The sequence below is a fragment of the Impatiens glandulifera genome, chromosome 2 (assembly GCF_907164915.1).
Source record: "Impatiens glandulifera chromosome 2, dImpGla2.1, whole genome shotgun sequence".
NCBI lineage: Eukaryota > Viridiplantae > Streptophyta > Magnoliopsida > Ericales > Balsaminaceae > Impatiens > Impatiens glandulifera.
The window spans coordinates 11,819,389-11,840,603 of NC_061863.1; the positions used below are offsets into that span (position 1 = coordinate 11,819,389).

The window sequence follows — 21,215 nt, forward strand, 5'->3', positions numbered from 1 at the left end:
CTCTCTAAACGATTCACGATTCTTTGTCGGAAATATATTTCACGAATCTATGTTGGAAAATTATTTCACGAATTTCTGTCAAAAACAAGCTCCATAGCTCGCAAACCAATTAAAACATTTTTAATTTTTTATTATTTAAATTCAGTTCGGTTAAGAAAGGCGAATTCGAAATAAAGCACGACCTATTTCATTTTTAACCAAAATATTTTCCTGCTCTGTCACGTCACTTCATCTGGTATAATCGTTTCACATTAGTTCTGATCTCTTAAAATTTCATTATTTTATTACGATTTCTCTCTAGACGATTCACGATTCTTTGTTGAAAACATATTTCACGAATCTCTATAGGAAACTTATTTCACAGATCTCTCTCAAATACAAGCTTTATAGCTCGCGAACCAATTAAAATATTTCCAATTTTCTTATTATTTAAATTCAGTTCGGTTAAAAAAAGGAAATTCAAAATAAAGCCCGATCTATTTTGTTTTTAACCCAAATATTTTACCACTTTGTCACGTCACTTCATTTGGCATAATCGTTACACATTCGTTCTGATCTCTTGAAATTTCACTATTTTATTATTATTTCTCTATAGACGATTCTCGATTCTTTGTTGGAAACATATTTCATTAATCTCTGTCGGAAACTTATTTCACGTATCTCTATCAGAAACAAGCTCCATAGCTCGTGAACCAATTAAAACATTTCCAATTTTTTTATTATTTAACTATGTTCGATACAAAAGGAAATTCGAAATAAAGTGACCCATTTCGTTTTTAATCTAAATATTTCCCCGTTCTGTCATGTCACTTTATCTGGCATAATTGTTTCACGTTAATTCTGATTCTTTTAAAATTTCACTATTGTATTGATTTCTCTCTAGATGATTCACGATTCTTTGTTTGAAACATATTTTACGAATCTCTATTGGAGACAAACTCCATAGCTCGCGAAGCAATTAAAACATTTCCAATTTTTTATTATTTAAATTCAGTTCTGTTAAATAAAAAGGGAATTCAAAATAAATTCCGACTCATTTCGTTTTTAACCCAAATATTTTCCCGCTCTTTCACGTCATTTCATTTGCCATAATCGTTTCACATCAGTTCTGATTTCTTGAAATTTTACTATTTTATTACGATTTCTCTCTAGACAATTCACTATTTTTTTTGTTGAAAATATATTTCACGAATTTATACCGGAAACTTATTTCATGAATCTCTGTTGGAAACAAGCTCCATAGCTCACGAAACTTCATGAATCTGTGCTGGAAACAAGCTCCGTTGGTCGCTAAAATGGTAATGGGAGATAATATTCATGAAATAAACAACAACAATAAAAATAATAATGATGGAAGATAAACCGGTTATGTTTCTAGTATTTTATATGAAGTGATTTACTTGAGAGCGCACAGCAACTCTCATATGAAGTGTGCTTCACTTGAGAGTTGTACATCAGTCACATTGAATTTTCTTCTTTTATTTATAATTTTTGTAAAGTTTTAAAGAAACAATATCAAAGAATTGGAAGATGAAGTCTACTCCTTTCAATACTGAATCATCGACAAATGTTGAAGCCTTATCTATCCTCGCTTCTGTACCTACCGAGTTTGAAACCCAAATCCCCCCTGAAAGAAGGAATGTTACTTTTAAAACCAAAATTGAAAATGGTGATTCTAACTGCATTGAAAATGCACTAGCTAATATACACATAGCGTAAAGAGTAACTACCAAAGTTGAAAGAAAAAAGAATACCTCTTTAATTGCTGATATTGCCTAATTTTTGGTTCGGTAACAAAAACATTCTTTTGTACAATTATTTTAATTAATTTTGTGCAAATAAATAAATAAATAAGTTTTATAAAATTATCTCAATTATAAATATTAGTAAAAAAATTGATATAACTAAAAATATATTTCATAAACCTAAGAATTTATCTTTTACATATTTTCTTTTTAAATGTAGAAAGTTAACACTCAGCACAATCATCCTAGTTATAATACACTTCAAATTTAAGACATTTTTAGTGGAATCGAAGCTGTAACATTAGATATTTGATCAATACTTATTGCTAAATAAGATTTAGCACAAATATGAAAAAAAATCTCATTATCATTGAAGAAGATCCTAAAATAAGAAAAAATGGCTTTCAAATGGTGAAAACCACAATTGGAAATGGAAGAGGTGTACTATTCTGGCATGATCCTTGGCTGGATTCCCATTATGTTTAAAGAAGAAATGCAAGGAAACAAAGTTAGAAGAGAATACATCAAGTACTCATCCAAAGACGTCTATGAATGTAAATGTGATTCATTTTTTAGACGTATTCCAAAAAGTGACAAAATCCTAAACTCAATGAGGCAGAAACAACTCAATGAAATAAATGATGAAATATGCTGGAAAATAAAAAATTACGAGAAGTTCATAACAGGAAAGGCATGGAAAATAGTTAAAACAAGAGTACAAGAGGTAAATTGGCATAATGTGGTATGATCTCCAAAGATTAATCATCGTCACAAATTTATTCTCTAGCTCGTATACAGGAAAAGGTTGACAACAAAAGACAGAATTCGAAAATACATAAATATTTCTGATATCAACTGTGTCTTATTTTCGGGAGTTGAGTTAGACATAAACTATTTATTTGGAGAATGCTCTTTTGTAATACAAATATGGAGGAGATATACTGCAAACATGAATATCATCAACTTTCTAAGAACATGAGAATAAATCCAAGAGTGGATAAAGAAAAAAGCAAAAGGAAGACCCTTCAATGTAAGTATGTTGAAATGCTACTTTAAAATAGTAATCTAAGATATCTAGAAAAAAGAAAATCAAGAACTTATAGTGGAAGAAGTAGAACTGCTGAAGATATTTGGGGAGATTTAACTTCAGATGGAAATGCACTTATTCAATCTTAGAGAAGAATCGAAATGAATGAAGAGAATAGAAAACTCTGCCATATATGCAATATTTCGTTTAAGAATATCACAAGTAAAATTAAAGTAAAAACGCTTTAAGCGCTAATTAATTGTTGTTGATGTCTGTAATTTAGTTCTTATTTCACTGTCAAATATAAAAATTATGTAGATCTGATTTTAAACTTTTGTATTTTTTTTTCCTCTTTTTGGTGTTTTTAATAAAATCACAGTAGGTTGTTTCCTAAAAGAAAAAATATATTCTCATGTTTTTGTCTATTTTTTTATTTTAAACACTCTTGAATTTTGATGGATTTAAATCAACATGAGAGAAATATTTGACAACAAAATGTGTTTCAAATTATTTTTATAGATATTTTCATATTCAAATCCTTATTTGCAAATGAAACTAACAATCCTATAACTCATTTCACAATTAAAATTTAAGTATTTTATTTTTATAAAAATTTAATTTTTAAATATATAAAAAAACATTATAATAATTCAATAAACTAAACACAAATAACATACTTCGTTGAACAATATTTATTTTTTTTAAAAAAAAAAATCCTCAAATAACTAAGATTTGGTTTGAGTTATCAAACCACTACCACTATCATATGTTATCTCACTTAATTCATTAACTATAATAATAAAATATAATATAGTATATTTTAAAAAAATAATATTATTAAATATTAAATTATTTCCCCAAATATTTTTACCTCTTCAAATTCATCATCAATTATTATATCATTATATGTTCTATATAGTTATTAAAATAACCCCATTCAAAAAAGGCATCAAATTCAATCTCTTATATGTTCTATATAGTTATTAAAATAACCCCATTCAAAAGAGGCATCAAATTCAATCTCGCCCTAACAATAGTTTAAAATCCAATCTCCTCTTTTATACAATTCTCCAATCTCCATCAGAATCTAGTACTCCTTTCCCTTAAATTAATTAAAGAACCTAATTCTCTATAATCAATATTAATATTAATATTAATCATTATCTTCTTCATTCTAATGGTCCAATTCAACAGTATATAAGTAACAGAGTACATTTCACATGGCAAAACACCATACACTATTCTTCAATACATTATAAAGAGTGTATATATGGCGATCTCCGTCAAGAACAAGACGATTTCCCACGACGGAAGAAGAGAAATGACGGTGGAGGAATTCAAGGCATGGCTTATTAAGAAATTTGATTCCGACATGGATGGCCGGATTAGCAAAGAAGAGCTCCGGAAAGCTGTTCGTCTCGCTGGAGGCTGGTTCGCAGGAAGGAAGGGCCGGGCTGGTGTGCAGGCGGCCGATGCTAACTGTAATGGGTATGTGGATGTAAAAGAATTGGATCAGCTTGTTGACTTTGCACAGAAACATTTGAAAGTCAAAATTGTATCTTCATTTTAGTTGTATTGTTTTGTTTTGGGGTTGTTTAAATAATCTCATTTAACCTCAAAATTATCTTAATGGTGTAAGTTTGTATGTGTTTTTTTTTTCTTCTTGTTTGATGATGGCTGCATGTGCAATCACAAACACAACATGAACTGTTATTATTATGGCTTTCAAGTTTACTTAAAATTGTTGGCAATTTATAAGCATTTGAAGGTTACCCAATTTCGGGTTTTTACCCGCCAACTACCAAATCTTTATCCACATTCTTTTGATCAAAGGTTAGCCAATTAAGGAAGAGTACAAACTAGGTTTAAAAAAAACAGAATTGCAGAAACATGTTAGTTAACCATATGATAATATATAGATGTGTACAAACCAGGCAAACACTTTGAATGTTGATTCTGATTCTAGTACTTTATCTGCCCTGAGCTCTTCAACCATGGAAGCATCTCCAAAAGACCTTCTTTCAGGCCTCTTGGAGCATAATCAAGCTCTTTCTTAGCCTTCTCACTTGAATAAGCCCATTGTTTTCTAAGAACATACACAGTCTGTTCAACACAAAAATAAATAAAAACATATTCAATCAAGTGACAAATCACAAAGACTAAAATACCCTCATAAACAATAAACCTAACCCACCAGGATAGCTCAAGTGTTAAGGGTCTTACCTAAGAGACCAATGATTCCAGGTTCAACTTCCACTGTGAATAAACTCGAGTCACAAAAGGGGTGTGAACCCTCTGATTTAAAAGGTGTTATGACTATGGGGTCATGCTAACCACCTTAGGAATAAACTTGAGTCACAAAAACAAAACAAAAAAATCCCTAATTTCTCAATGTATATGAGTCATGTCTAACTCCTCATCTCAACCGAATAAACCCGTAAAAAAATCCTAATTTCTCAATGTGTATGAGCTTGTTTGATGTTGGTTATTTGAGGGTTTTTTGGGATTTTATTTAAAAAACTTTGTTTAATGAAAAAATATGTTATTTGGAGTTTTAATTGGTTAAATTACTATCATGTTTCTTTTGTATTTAAAATTTAAATATTATAAGGATTAAGTAGGGGTATTTTAATTGATAAAATGAGTGATTTGATGGTTAGAGATAAAAAAGAATTTATAAAAAACTGGATTAAAACCCCAAGACCCCATATCAAACAAGCTATATGAGTCATGTCCAGCTCCTATCTCAACCAAAAAACCCATGTCACAAAAAAATAATACTCTAATTTCTCAATGTATATGAGTCATGTCATGTCTATCCTCTATCTCAACCCTAGATTTCTAGTTATGTAACACAGATTAGGTCCTTTTGGTATTATTTGTAATCTCATTCAACTCAAAATTCAATCCAACTACATCTGTTTCTAAAAGAAATTTGATAAACTAAATCAGTAAATCTTCATTTGCCAAATGAAGCTCATGATCTCACCCAACATGTTTTTACCAAATCCCAACACAACTACAAATTTGACGATTCCTCGTTGAGATTGAGATGCAACTGGATAACACTTTATTTTAGATATCTTATCTGGATATGTAGTTTCTCATCTTGATCCGCTTTCATATCCTATATACCACATAAGTGTTCTAACTTTCATACAAGATTCTTCATTTTATTAGATTAATGATATATCTAATAGAACATGATGCTGAAATCGAAAAAAAAAAAATGAAGAATTGTGTGTAAGAACTTGAACAGAGCATTACCGGTGGACTGAGCAGAGGAAGGTTTCCAGTAATTCTTGAGATGAAAACCAATATCCATCCATAAGCCTCGATAACATACAAAGGAATGTTGAACATAGGCTTGCTTGTATTTGTAATAATAGCAGCTAAATCAAAAACTTGCTTAAAGGAAGCATTTTCACCTGTTAAAAGATATCTTTCACCAAGTCTACCTTTATTCATAGCACCAATATGTCCTTCAACTACATCATCAACATGACTAAAAGAAAACAAATCATTTCCATTTCCTATATACCCAGGCAACCGCCAATTGAAGCGTTCAACAAGCTGGTGATGGTTTAGAATGATAAAAGATGTTTAGAGAATAAACCAATTAAAAGAGTGGAAGGAAAACCGAAGACTCACCAACTTAGCAACTATATTGCCTGTAGTTAACTTGCCAGGACCATAGATAACTCCGGGATAAACTACCACTATAGGCACGCCTTCAGCAGCAGCTTCTAACGCAATTTTATCGGCTAAAACCTTCGATTTCTCATACTCAGTGCAGAAGTTCTTTCCAGAATGAATCTACCACAAAACAAACAAACAATAATATAAACCTAATTGAAGACATGAACTCGCTGATGATCATAAATTCATAATCATAATCATAATACCTGGTTTTCATCTGCAACATAACCATCTGTAGATCCTACTGCGAAAAAAGAAGAGGTGTAAATAATCTTCTCTATCGATGATTCCGATTCTTTATATACTTTCAATAGATTCTTCAATCCTCCAATATTAACCTAACACATGAAAACAAAGAGAATAAATTCGAGCTCGCTCGATTATACAGAAGAGTGTTGAGATTTGACTACTTGCCTTGGAGAATATAGAAGGATCTGGAACCCAAGGTTCGACAATGGCGGCAACATGGAAAACGATCTGACAACCGGAGCAGGCAGCTAGGAAGGATGAGAAATCAGTAACATCTCCATAAGCGAGCTCAAAAGAAGGGTTTTCTTGAACAGGAAGGGAGGAGAGATCGCTGGTGCGACGAACGAAGGCTCGGACGGAGTAGCCTTGAGCGATGAGGGCGGTGCAAAGCTTGCCGCCGAGGTAACCGGAAGCGCCGGTCACAAGTATCTTCATTTCGTTAACGGGTCAACAACTTTTAGTTTATGTTAAATACTATTTTGACATCTTCTTCATTTTCAAATAAATAAACAAGCTGGAAAAGTTTAGCATATAAATAAATAAAACTAAGGACATAATTAGGTGGTATTTATTATAAATATTGATATTGACTTATATAAGAATGATTGGCTTAATTATTGTTTTTTTTTTTAAAATATTTGAGACTAGTTATTATTAAAATTATAAAAAATGAAATTTTGTTTAATAGATTAAAACGTTATTATTATTTATTTGACATTTATAAATAAAATATTTATGTCATTAATTTTATTAATTTATTGTTTATGTGACATTTATAAATAAAATATATATGTCATTAATTAGTGAAGATTTTAATTATCAAATATTTTAGAGAAACATTAAATTAGAAAGTTAAATTATCTTTTATTTATAAATGTGAAGGAGATGATAAATTAAAGGAGTTTGAATATGTCAAAAACAAAATCTAACTTTATATAATTTAAATAATACAAAACTTCAAATTATAATGTTTGAAAAAAAAAATTTAATATATATATGAATTGGCCTTAAAGAAGTTTTACTTTGACAATTAAAAAAAATAAAATAAATATATATATATATATATATATATATATATATATATATTATTAGATAATATTTACTTAAATGTTTTTGATTTTTTTAAACATTTACAGAAAAACTACAAATGAAAAATATATTAAGTAAGAAAACATATGCTATTTGGGGGCTATTTGTACCTTTTATTTTTAATATTAAAATTAATTAAAATATTTTTTATTAGTTATTCATTTATTATAAGTTTATTGGTCTGCTAAAGCAAGTTTTATAGTCATGAATATAATATCCATTATCATTAACAAATATTAGTCCTATTTTAATTTTAATTAATTATGGGGCAAGATTTGATACTTGCCCAAATTTTTTTTCTCTAATTTATATATATATATAATGATGTTTAATTTTTAAAATGTTTAAATTGTCGGGTCGAGAGCTGTGATTAATTTGGATATATATGTGAGAGTAAATGGATACTTGGGTCGAATTGTGTATTGATCCGTCCATAAACGATTAAAAATAAAATTAAAAATGCTATAGGTATGATTCGAACTTGCAACCTAACAAAATAAGTACAACTCTTTAACCAACTAAACTAATAATACTTTATATTTTAAATTCAACACCAAATTTGATGAACGCGAAACATTTTAACAATATAAGTTCAACTTTTTAACTAACTAATCTATATATATATATATATATAATGATGTTTAATTTTTAAAGTGTCCGGATTGTCGGGTCGAAAGCTGTGATTAATTTGGATATATATGTGAGAGTAATTAATATTTGGGTCGGATTGTGGGTTGACCTGCCCATAAACATTTTTACCGTAATATTTTTTTTATAATTTTTTATATTATTACTCGTGCAAATGCACAATATACATGTTAGTTGTTTTTAATAAGAGAATACTGTTTTCAAAAATAAATTAAAATAAAAACTTTAAAGAAAGTAAGGATTCAAAAGCTATTACCATCATTTCAATCTAAGAACCCAACAAATTATTGAATTTTATTATAATAAAAATGATATATTACGGTGGAATTTATAGTATATTTAAATAATTTAACTAATATAATTCTCATTTAAAATATATTAAAATATATTAGTTAAAGTTATGATTTAGTAAAACATTTTAAAATTATTCCAACTTAGAATTATTTATTTTATTTTTTTAATAAGATAATTTGTTTGAAAATGTTATTATATTTTTGTTTTATTAACTATTTCAAAATTAATTTACAAATAACATATTAGGGTAGCTCAAGCGTTCAGAAGCGGTAAGAGTTCACAAAACGATGAGTTCTGCAAATATTTTAAAGTGCGTATAACTAATTCCCGAATTAAGTATATAATCCGTAAACACACTCAATCAATTTAATTAAACTGTGTAGGTTGATGACCTCGAACTCAAAACCTTATAAAGATGGGATATCTAATTCATATTGATGTAAAAAAAGATCACTTAATTAAAATTAATATGTACGTTCGAGTCAATATTTAATATATTCAATCCCATATATAGAACTAAAGTTTATTTTTATAAAATAGAGATTACTAAGGGCTTAACATTTTTTTATTCCTTTTCAAAGTTATTTATTCAAAATAGTTATAGGTTGCTTGTATTCCCAATTAGAGACATATTTTAAGATTTTCTTTTCGGAAAATATTTTAAGATTTTCCTATATTAGTTAATAGGATTTTTTATATTAGAAACATCCAAATATATCAAGAAAACCTTTTTCTATATAAAATTTTACATATGTTTCAATAACATAACTTTCACTCTTAAATTTAGGTGATGTTATATTAGTCATTATACCGTATCAATTGTTCCATTAACTTCTATTTCAATACTACAATGATCGAATATAATAATTAAAGTTATAGTGGACTTAAAAAAAATATGGTAAATTTACAAAAATAAAGGAAAATTATGGACGTAAATCTTGTCATTTTGTGAGAATTAAAAAAAATCAATAATTAATTATTTTTTAAAAAAAAATTAGAAGTGATGTCATATTTTTTTAATATAAAAATTCAAATAATAATTTTGTAAAGTGCAATGAAGCTCACTTGAATCCTAACATATATCCGCCAAGACTATTACTCAATCCAAACATAGATGAAGATGCTAAATGTTTCACTATTACTCCAACCAAAACATAAATGGAGATGTTAAAGTTATTTTGGCTTGATTGAAATTAATGTATCAGTTTTGGGACTAAAATGTTCATGTCTTTAGATTTTATATGTTATACAACAAGAGCTCATGAGCTCATGTTGCAAATCTAAAGGGGTCAGAGAATACATTCAATCTAGTTGAAATTAAGGATAAGTATATCTTTGCATATAAAAAAAATCATAAGTCTTAGCCAATGATTGCAACAAATAATGAGATTGTTTTTAGATCATAGTGGATTTATTAGCACGAGTAATAATATAAAAAATGGTGAAAAAAATATTACGGTAAAAATGTGATAGCATTTTTAATTTTATTTTAACCGTTTTAAGTTTATGGGCGGATCAACTCACAATCCGACTCAAATATTCATTTACTCTCACATTACAGAACGATCTTTAAAACAATTGATACAGTTTGATTCATCAACTCAATTAGTTTGACCTCTAGAGTTCACTTCTTCCCCATACTACAAGTGAAAGAGAAAATGTAAAGACTAACATTAAAGTAGCCCAAGCGAGACTTAGTATATTCATATGAATTATTTCCACTATCTCTATAAATATGACGGAATTCTTCCATTATTGCTAACTAATAATAATGAAATATATAGCGCAGAGTTAAAAGAGAATGATGACCGATTAAAAATTATTGATGAACCACCGTGTTCATCAAATTTGGTCTTGAATTTAAAAAATAAAGTGTTATTAGCCTAGTTAGTTAAAATGTTGTACTTATTTTGTTAGGTTTGTAAGTTCGAACCAAACCTATAACATTTTTAATTTTATTTTTAACCGTTTAAAGTTTATGGGCGGGTCAACCCATAATTCGACTCAAATATTTTATTTATTCTCACATATATATCCAAATTAACCACAGCTCTCGACCCGACAATCCGAACACTTTAAAAATTAAGCATCATTATTCATTTTATAGTAGTGAGATGTTATTATAACTTTCTATATTTAAAATAAAATTATATATATGTAAATGACAATAGAATAGAGATTGATTTTATTTTCATTTCATAGTAGTGAGATTCCGCATGCTTAACATTAAATTCTCAAGTGGATTGATCATTCAATGTTTGTAGGCATAAATTAGGTTTTTAGTTAGGCCAATTTGGCTTAAATTTATTTCTTGGTGATAAATGATGTTGGTCCTCTTAATCATCTTTTTGGTGACATCTTTTCCCTTGGAATTTAGCACTAACTTTAAAAAAAAAATTAAAAAGACTTATTGTGTCATATTTATTCATTTGAAATCAATCACATACATTTAAATTCTCATTTTAATAAATCAACTTCTATTAAAAAATTGTTTTATTTTCTTAGCATAACCTATTACTTCATAAACTTCTGTAAATAATTCAAATTATTTTTAATCTGTCATTTTTTTATTTACTTTTTTTGACATGCTCTTCATAAATAAATAATCATCTTTAGCCAAGACATGAGATTAAGAAATTATAAAAATAAATTGTATAGATAGAATAATAATTTCTCGGATTAGCTCAAGATTCATCGTCGAGTGATAATTTGCTGTCATTTTTTAAGCAAAATGATATCTAACTATATATTTCATTATTACACATTTTCACAAATGTAGCAAATTTGTAGAAACAATTAAACAAAATTATAATAAGTGTTGTCAATAAACAAAATGAACTACATGTGAACTTGTTATAATCCAACATTATAAGCAGAATTAACGTTTTCAAATAAAGTCACTCTATATACATTTCTCGACCAAATCACATGAAAAAACAACATTTTACATTCTCAAAAGAGGAATAAAGGAACAAACACTCCACGAAAAAATCTTTGGCAATATTTTCATTCTTTTGACATTTGTTCCCGGGCTCAAGCATCTAGGTTTTCGGTGATTTCTGTTTACCTCAATACAAGAAGTTACATCCTAGAGCGACGAATAAACTTCATTGGCCTTTTCAGCGACGATACAAACGAACCCATTTTTAAAGATGGCGACGATCTTATATCCCAATCCTCCACATTCTCGGGAACACATACATCAAATAGGATCTGACCGAGTACTCCATGTGCATTTATTTGTGGCTGGCTACAAACGGGAACAACACCTTCATTTCTTGCTTCGGGGAGGGATCCAACAACTTTGTTGTCGTGATAGGTCATAGAAGAAGTAGGCGTTAAGAAGTGGTCATCTAGCTCAAGGGCAACCCTACGAAAGCTTTGGTTTGCGTTTATTATGGCTTTTCTTAGACTTCCGAATGGTCCTGATACTTCATTGTGTAGAGCATCAAAGCCCATACCCTCTAGTTGTCTGATTCTTTGAGAGTAAACTATCGTAGCCTTTCCAAAAAGCTCGGTCATTACAGCCGCATAGTCATTTGGATAATGACGGAAATGACCTTCGTGGAAAGAAAAAATATTTTAGATGCTGAACAAACATTGAAGATTGAAAACTCCTTGGTTTCTTTCATATAGTTAGATTGTCTCATGTCATAAAAATGAAACCTTTTTACTTCTGAAAGCTAGCACAACCGACTTCAATCACCGCATTCTTAGCGTTCTAAGAAGGACCCCCACAACAAGACTCTTAGCATAAAGATGAAAGAATTTATTAGTTTTGAAATCCGCTCTTAAACTAATTTTCTATATAAGCAAAATCCTCCCATTTCTCATTTTATCAGGGTTTTTTAGTTCAAACTCTAATCCATATAAGACCATTTTTGTTAATTGAACCCTTTATTTTTTACTGCGCCAACACCTATTTAACTGAAAAAGTAAAAGAAAACAAATTTTCATAAATAGGTGCTAATGCGAGCAAAAATAAAATTGTCTTGAGTTAGCAAAAAAATGGGTACATGTGGTTGAGAGTTTAAACATAAAAGATTCCGTTAAAATGTATCATCTAAAGATGGTTTCATTTCAAAATGGTTTCATAATTGAAAAGATTTGTATAGAACAATCAATAGTTTAGAGCGGATTTCAAAATTACAAATACTTTTAAGGGCTTATTTATGGGTTTATTTGAGTGTTTAACAATAGCCTTGTGTAGGTTATTTGAGATATTTCTAAATAACCCACTATGTGATCAACAATCTACTAATCACATCATTCATTAACCAAAATACCTCACAGTTTAAAAAAATAAAATAAAAATAAAAATACTTATAACTTGTTTGATTTTGGGTTATTTGACAAAACTCTGGGTTATGAATTCAAATTGAAAAAGTGAAATTATTTGGGTTAAATTATTAAATAACTTTTTGTACTTAGAATTTATAAAAAAAAAATAAAGTACGAGTATTTTGGTATTTTGATTATAGAATTAATTGATTTGATTGATAAAAATATCTTAATGTGATGGAGAATTAGTTGGAAATAATCCAAGATCAAACAAGCACTAATGTCTTTTTACCCAAATAATTTCAAGAAACCTGATTTTCTATAATCTACATCAAACAAGATTATTTGAAAATAACCACTTAGTCATTCAAATAACCCCAAATAAAAAAAAGGCCCTAATAGAAAGCATCTACAAATAAACCATAGTAATAAAAAATGAAGTTTAGGAGTACATACCTAAGTGAGAAGAGTTGGTCCATTTCACCAATTTGACATCCCCACCAAGTTCTTGTAGTCGTCCAGCAAAATTAACAACAATTTGACAAGGAGCAAGTTCATCATTCTCCGAGCATAAAATTAGATAGGGAGCCTTCAAGCTCTACAGGTAAAAGGAAGAATGGTGAATTAATCAAACATCTTATACTTCAACCAGCAATTCAAGGAAAGAATCAATCTTTTGGTAGTCTTATTTCAATTGATTTGTGTGAATTGTTCCTTTGTAATCTGAAATTTTGTTGAGTCTTTTGTCAATCTATAAATAAAACTGCCACTTTCATTGCGAAAAAGAAAAAAGAACCAATCTTTACTCTGATTAAGACTTACCACGGAGGAGTATAGAGTTTGCCAATACTCAGAACGCTGTGATTCTATCCTGCTGAGGAAAAGTGTATCCAAACGGGAAGCCATGCCAATTATTATTCGTGATAGGACAGATGGGTTTTGAATAAACCGGGTCCCCAAATCACTAGTGAAGTCGACAGGACTTGAATCATAAACATGACCACAAATACAGTCTCTGACTAATCGATACTCATCCTGAGAAGAAGAAAAAAACTCTGACTCTTGGTATCAAAAGGAATCAAATTTCTTACTTAAAAATCATCATACTTTTTCATTTGATATAGAGATTCATTTGGTATATTTTATCATCATATTATTTTGAGGATCATGATCAGATTACTTTACAAATCATTGTGATTTTTGGAAAACATAATAAATGTAGATTTGTCCGTATCATGATCATGGAAAAAAAAGTTGATAACTAAATAGCCAATAACTTACCAAGTTCAGCAATTCTCCACATCTCCCCTCAATTATCTGCAAGAAAATGAGATATGTTTAAGCTAATCTAGCTTACTCAAGATTCAAGCATACCTACAACCATGAAAAGATGAACAAGCAACAGAAATTGTGCCTAAAGTAAGTTGAGAAGACAGAATATGACCTGAAGAAATCTGTACATGCATGCTTTGGAACCACCAGAAAAAGATGCAAGCACAACTGGGCATGGCTTCACTTTAAGCTCCTTCAAAAACAAATGGAGAATAAGGCTAGTGTAAAGAAAGCACTAAAAATTCATCAAAATAGAACTATGACCTCTTGATCTAATAACCTCCCAATAAGAAGATAGGGGAAACAAAAACTACCCTATTTGGAAACAATATATGTTTCTAGAACAGTATCTAAATCCGGATCAAAATTAGAAACCGCCAGTAAATTTCTGAATTTGTGGTTAGACTAAGTTTTGTTTTCAAATGTGAACTCATTTTGATCAATATCTAGACGAGATGTTTGCCATAAAAAAAATTCTATTATTCTTCTTCAACCAAAAATTCTTAAGGAAAAATGAAGCAGATGAATAATGCAACAGTCCAGTTATCAAGATATCTATATATTTTTGTTTTCAATCACATTAAATCCATGGGCTATTGGTGCATCCACTTAAGTAACTTGTTTTACATACTCCAAAGGAATGCATTTAAAGTGCCCACAAAGAAAACAGATCAAAATTGTCATGATCAGCTGGTCTTCATGAATAAACACAAGAAGTCATTGCAAACATGTCAACTTACCCCAATAAGCTCATTAAGTAATTCAAGTGCCAATGATGTAGCCTTTTCAAGGGAAAATCTGCAGGTATCATAAATTTAAAGGAAATCAAGAAGAGTCCAAATGAAGTACAAATAAATATCTTGAATAATGTATGCAAAAAAAATATTTGGGGTTACAAGTAGGTAGAAAGATATGGAAGTATGAAGTAAATAGGAACCGAAGAGAAAAAAAGGTATAGCCGAGATATAGAAATGACAAAGTATGAAATAATCTCAAATATATTCAGTATTCAATCAAGGAGAACTATTAAATTAAAAAATACGAGCAAATAATTAAATCCTAATCCAAACCAGGATCATAAAATTTCAGAAAAGTGTTACGAGGGATTGTTACCTAACCCTAAAAATAAGCTGACGAGTAGACGTAACCCATGCAGCAGTTCTATTTTTAATTATGCACAATAAATAGTTATAAATAAGGCAGTTAGCCAAAATATGGAATAGTTAATTGATTGAGAATAAATAATTATTAATAAGGCCGTAGCCAAAATTATGGGATTAGCCGGAAATTGATTATGGCAGCTGATGGGTATATAAAGAAGACATCCTCATCTGTAAGGAGGCTAGATATTTTTTTCAGAAACCTTCTAAGGTCAACTTCTCTCTCTATCTCCTATCTTCTTCTTCCTTAATCGTTAATCTCTTACCCACTCACCTAATACTCTCAATTGCAGATTGCAATTGTGAACCTCATTCCCACCCTCCATTCTATTCTACTCTCCACTTTAAATAAGGTATCTCTCACTTTGTAACTATGTTATCAGTTTAAATCTACTTCAAGCTATATCAGAAAGTTGATCAGATAGTCCCTTGAACTTATTGCTACATATTAAACAAGCTCCCAAACCTTGGAAATGATCATCTAAACATTCCATTTATAAATATGGAATCAAACAAGCCTTTCATCAATTCAATAGATTCCTTTAAAGTTGTCAACCAATCGTCTATATATGCATGTGCCCTTTGCATATGTGCTTTACAGGGATTCATAACAGCCAGTGATAGAAGGTTTATTTGATCAAATAAATACATATTGAAGGTTCAGATCATCTTTTCAAAATTTTAGAGGCTTAATTAGTTAATCTTGGTCTACAAGTTTAGGGAGTTCAATACATATCCATATTGCATCATCTATTGATCGATGCAAGAAATTCAGTGTTGGAAAAGAAAAGCATTGTTATATGATGATCCTAGACCAATTTGTTGAACAAAATATAAGTTTGGAGAATCTTGCGAGGAAAATGACTAATGTGTACATTCAAATAGGATCTATAATGCCATTAATCTTTGCTTATCAATATATCATTGCTAATTGAAGCTATGCCAAAGGCCAATGGCCATTTAATAATGGGTTTTACGAAAAACTCAACTATCACATCATATTTTTTTTCCAATAACTCAACATCAACCAAAATACTAAAACACCCTTACTTTATTTTTATAGAATTCAATTTTTAAACGTAATAGGACGTTACAGTAATTCAACCAATCAAAAACTCAACTAACCTACTTATTCATCAAACAATATTATTTTCAAAAACCCCAAATAACCCAACATCAAACAAGCTCTAAGGGTTCAAGATGTCCAAAAGAAAAAGATTTTTGTTTCAACACTTTTCCAAGAAGGCCAAATTTGCATTTCAAAGAAGAACAGCAGTTTGTTTCAATAGAATGCAAGGCAATTCAGGTCTCAATCACTACAAGTTAGAACATCAAAGCAAGTTTATAAGCAAAAAAAAAAAAAGAATTGGTATGTTTTGATAATTAGAAGCAAGCTTTAAGCCCATCCTAGGTTGAACCATCATCACTAGTGACAATAGCCCTAATTCTAAAATAGCTAGAAAAGACTAAATGAATAGATTAAATACACTCCAGTAGCATATTTCAATAAAACCCTATCTGAATATTGCACTACTTAAAGAAAAAGAACATAAAGGCGCCATGATGATAATACACAAGCTCAATAAAGGGTTGTGAGGAATTGAACTCACAGATTAAGAAAATCGGAATGGCAGACGAGAGAATTCCAACCGATGGAGGAGTAGAGGTCGACATAGTTCTTAAGATTGCTCTCCTGGCTGGAGACAAATGAGAACGCGACCACAATCCCTTCAACTTTCCTCTCTCCTCCTCCTCCTCCTCCTCCTCCCTTTCTTCCCCAGTAATACCTTCCCCCAAATCCCCACACCATTCGTGACCGAAATCGAGAGAAACCCAATTCTTCTTAGGCGATAAAGAACAGATTAACGCAGCGAAAATCCAGGAAAAAGGGTTTGGGAATGCAGGATGCGTGAATTCATGAATGAATTATTCAGCTTTTTTAACTAAAAGTCTCCGATTTCCTTGTATTTTATGGATGAAGATTGAAGATGATGATGATGATGATAATGATGATTCGGATTTTACCGTAGTTGGAAACCTGACCCTCTCTCTCTCTCTAGATTTATGTTTTGTTTTTGTTTTTGTTTTTTTCAATAATTGACTGGTGATTAATTGTCTACAGCCGACTCCAGCAACAGCTTGCCACACGCATCACCAAGTGGCATCCTCTAATTGGTTAGGGGAATAACATGTCTGACTTTTTTTATTTATCTTCTTTTTTAGTAGATCCAATATTTATTAACATTAATTATTTTTTTTAATATTTTGTTATATATGATATTGAAAAACACTTTTTAATTCTACAACTTTATTTAAAAGTATTTGTTTTTAAGTCAATTATCATATTTGAATATTAATATTTAGAAGATAATATTTTAAAATATATGTTTAATAACATTAATATTCATATTGAATTTGAAGTGTTCCAAACATGTTGCTAGTTAGAATCGATTAATTAAAAATTACATAATAATAATAATAATAATAAGACTAGTTGTAGTAAAAAAAATTCTTAGATTAAAAGAGAAACAATCTTTTCGTTCATTCTATTTCGGTAGAGATGACGTAACAAAATGATTCAACTTTGTAAAATAAATTAACTTTGAGTTAAATATTAATAAAAAAAAATTAATTTTTGTAATTTTGCAACAACAAATGTGTAATGTTTCCAATATTAAGTAGTGTCTTTAACTTATTTTTTATTCACGTTTCATTAAAATATGGGCTATTTGATTTTTTTTATATAAATTAATAAAATATTATTTTGTATTTAATATTTAATAAAATATTATTTTGTATTTAATATTTAATAAAAGTAATGTAAAATTATTTTAGTTAATCAATTAAACAATTTGATAGTTATACATTATAGTTGTTTTGGGGAAAAAAATGAAGAGATTATTAGTGGATCCTCTTGGTTTTTATTTTAAATAGTTATAATGTGAGAATTACTCCTTTTACAAATTTGACCATAAAATCATAAATTCGAAACAATAAATTATGCACTTTTAAATTGCAATTTACTGTTTATGATATTTTTAGGAGTCCTTTTCAAATAACTTACTATGTATCAATTCCAAAAGGGCTGTTATTTTTATAGATGGGGGAGTCTAATAACTAAATCAACAATTGTTAGGATTGCTAAGGGATAGTAAATTTTTTTACTTAATTTTTTTTTTATCAATTTTCAAAAATATTATGATTATGATGATGTTTGTGTCAAAATACAAGTTTTAAAAAACAAATTTCATATAGAGTTTTGATAAAGTTAAATCAAATAATCGAACAAACGCAATTCTCGATAATAAGAACTTAATTGCCACTTTTGACCTTGTCCATAAGCTCCAACATATTGTAACAAGGAGATGAAAATTTCACAATACAATCCAGCTTATAATTAACCTAATAATATTTTCATTGACAAATTTCAGTCACAACCCTTTCAAGGGCATCAGTTGCAAGAGGGACATAAAGACAATCTTGTCCTTCAGGGTTTTTCTTCGTCTTTACAAGCTCGTGATCCTTGAACTCTGTCAAATGTGAATTCAATGTTATCTGGCTGCTCACCAGAAACCGCTCTCGACATACATTGTAGAGGTTATTTACCGGCATTCCTAACAGACAAAGGTTAGGAAAGATAAGTTCATAAGTAATCATGTATTGAATTTAATATAATTGTATATTACGTCAAAGACTGATATGTAGGATAAAAAAAGTAAAACACGCCTAAAGTTAGGATTAAGATCCCAAACTATACTCACCCGGTATAGCTCAAGTGTTAAGAGTCTTGTTCGCCCAAAATTTGAAAAAAGTACCACATGAATACTCTATCATAGTGGGTATTATCTAAAGGAATTAAAAACTAGTCTCAAGACTATATTTTTAGCTTATTCTCTTTGGGTAATTCTCATAATGTAAAAGGAGGCTAAGGAAAGACGAAATCTAAAGGGGTTATTGATATTGGTATGGAAGAACTAAACCGCGTTTCACTTCAATCAATGATGGGATTCCAATAAAGTATTGGGATTGTCTATAACTCTAACATAGTGGAGAAAACAATATGTCATGTAAGATTGAAAAAAGAATTGCGATTTGGCCACTTTACCTTCTAGATCGGGATTAGCAAGTTGGTATTCAGCAAGAACCTTGAAAACATTCTGAGCATTAGGTGTCAAGCTCTGCAAAACTATGGAGGCTGTCTTGATCCTTTGTGTGGTTCCACCATGTGCGAGTATCAAAGGGTAGAACATTCCTTCAATCTTGTATGGCAAATATGTTGGGACGTGATGCCAATACCAATTGAATTGTGTATGCACCATCTTCTTATCCCACACTTCAAGAAAAAAAAAATGCAATTCAATCTTCAACAAGGATTAATCCCTTATCCCTTTTCCATACTCGTAAATTAAGTTACTTACAAAGATGTGTATTCACATGATCGATAGAGGCAACTATACGTATATGAGAACAAGAAGCTAATCTTGCAAGATATTGTTGGGTTTCAGAGTCCCTAAGTCCCGGACCATCAATATTATGGATGAGAATACAAACAAGCGATTCATTTCCATCCTCGTGAGGTCCATCGAGAAAGGAAATGAGATCATCTATGGACCTGGTATTAAATGGTTGTTGAAGTTTAGGCGATTTCCCTAAGGAAGTTTTCCGCCTTGATTTCAAATCATCTGATAGAACTTCAGCAATAGAAACAACTGCCTAAAAAATTAAACTTAATTACTTTCTGAAGCACAGTAAGATCAACAATGAATGAAAATTTTACCTGTTTAAGGTTAATTGATTGAAGATAACCGTTTATTACAACTACGGTGTATTCAGTCAATGACGTTGATGCGAAATCCTCGAGTAAAGTTCTTTTAGATCCAAATCCATACATCAAAAGACCGAATCCACACCTAGTAAATCGGAAAGAGAAATCAGATGGATCGGGAAAAGAAGTAAAGCAATATCTATATATACCTAAGCTGAAAGGACCACTGTGAGTAGAGATCCTTGTATCGATTCATCAAAGATGCGATTTCTTTGTCGTGTTTAGTCTCGAGATTTGATGCCGCATCTCTTAAAACCTAAATTGGAAGCGGTTTTAGAAGAGAGAGAGACTTGAATTGTAAGAATAAAATCCAGAGGAAGAAGATGGAGAAGTGAAAGTACCTGTTCGTCAACGAGATTGATGTCGGTAAGTTTATGACCGGATTTCTTACCTGAACTGGCGAGTTCCTTTGCCAGAAAGTAGTTCCTGGAGAAAGCGAATTCTTCTTCTTCAGAAACATCATAATCAGCCTCCATAGATTTAGGGTTTAACTTCTTCTGTTAAAATCAAAGGAAGAAGATGAAGAAGAAGAATAAGTATAAGTGCGATCTTCACATATGCTGGGAATGCCCTAATTTATTTTCCCGCCGATTTTATTATTTGTTTACAGCGGCTACAACCGATCGACTCGGTTTCAAGTTTTAACCGGTTCTAGACTTCTAGTGACCTTTGAATTAAATATCATTTAATTAACTTTGACTTATATCTTTGGAAAAAAGCTCACTTTAGACGTGTCTAAGTACTTGTACAACTAGCTCACTTAAACGTATATACTAATAAAAGGTTATTTAAACTTACGTACTATCAAAAATTGGCTCATTTAGCCTTTTTAGTAACGATGGTTAACTTTTATTTTTAAATTTATA

General features: G+C 30.0%; 3 protein-coding genes across 3 annotated transcripts; all 3 read right to left on the reverse strand.

Annotated features, from left to right (window-relative positions):
• Positions 1-4,558: 4,558 nt before the first annotated feature.
• On the reverse strand, positions 4,559-7,202 carry LOC124925689 (putative dihydroflavonol 4-reductase). Its single transcript, XM_047465761.1, has 5 exons — positions 6,886-7,202; positions 6,678-6,809; positions 6,424-6,588; positions 6,040-6,345; positions 4,559-4,875 (listed from the first exon to the last, which is right to left on the reverse strand). The coding sequence occupies exons 1-5, from the start codon at positions 7,153-7,155 to the stop codon at positions 4,735-4,737; spliced, it is 1,014 nt and encodes a 337-aa protein (XP_047321717.1). The 5' UTR covers positions 7,156-7,202; the 3' UTR covers positions 4,559-4,734.
• A 4,367-nt stretch (positions 7,203-11,569) lies between these two features.
• Positions 11,570-17,578, reverse strand: LOC124927403. The gene is made up of 7 exons (XM_047467809.1): positions 17,135-17,578; positions 15,105-15,162; positions 14,477-14,557; positions 14,314-14,349; positions 13,855-14,067; positions 13,489-13,630; positions 11,570-12,311 (listed from the first exon to the last, which is right to left on the reverse strand). Exons 1-7 carry the CDS (start codon positions 17,332-17,334, stop codon positions 11,833-11,835), a joined length of 1,209 nt encoding a protein of 402 aa, XP_047323765.1. The 5' UTR covers positions 17,335-17,578; the 3' UTR covers positions 11,570-11,832.
• A 1,241-nt stretch (positions 17,579-18,819) lies between these two features.
• On the reverse strand, positions 18,820-20,905 carry LOC124926558 (origin of replication complex subunit 2). Its single transcript, XM_047466806.1, has 6 exons — positions 20,691-20,905; positions 20,499-20,605; positions 20,302-20,434; positions 19,943-20,237; positions 19,630-19,857; positions 18,820-19,138 (listed from the first exon to the last, which is right to left on the reverse strand). The coding sequence occupies exons 1-6, from the start codon at positions 20,823-20,825 to the stop codon at positions 18,939-18,941; spliced, it is 1,098 nt and encodes a 365-aa protein (XP_047322762.1). The 5' UTR covers positions 20,826-20,905; the 3' UTR covers positions 18,820-18,938.
• Between the last annotated feature and the right edge of the window lie 310 nt (positions 20,906-21,215).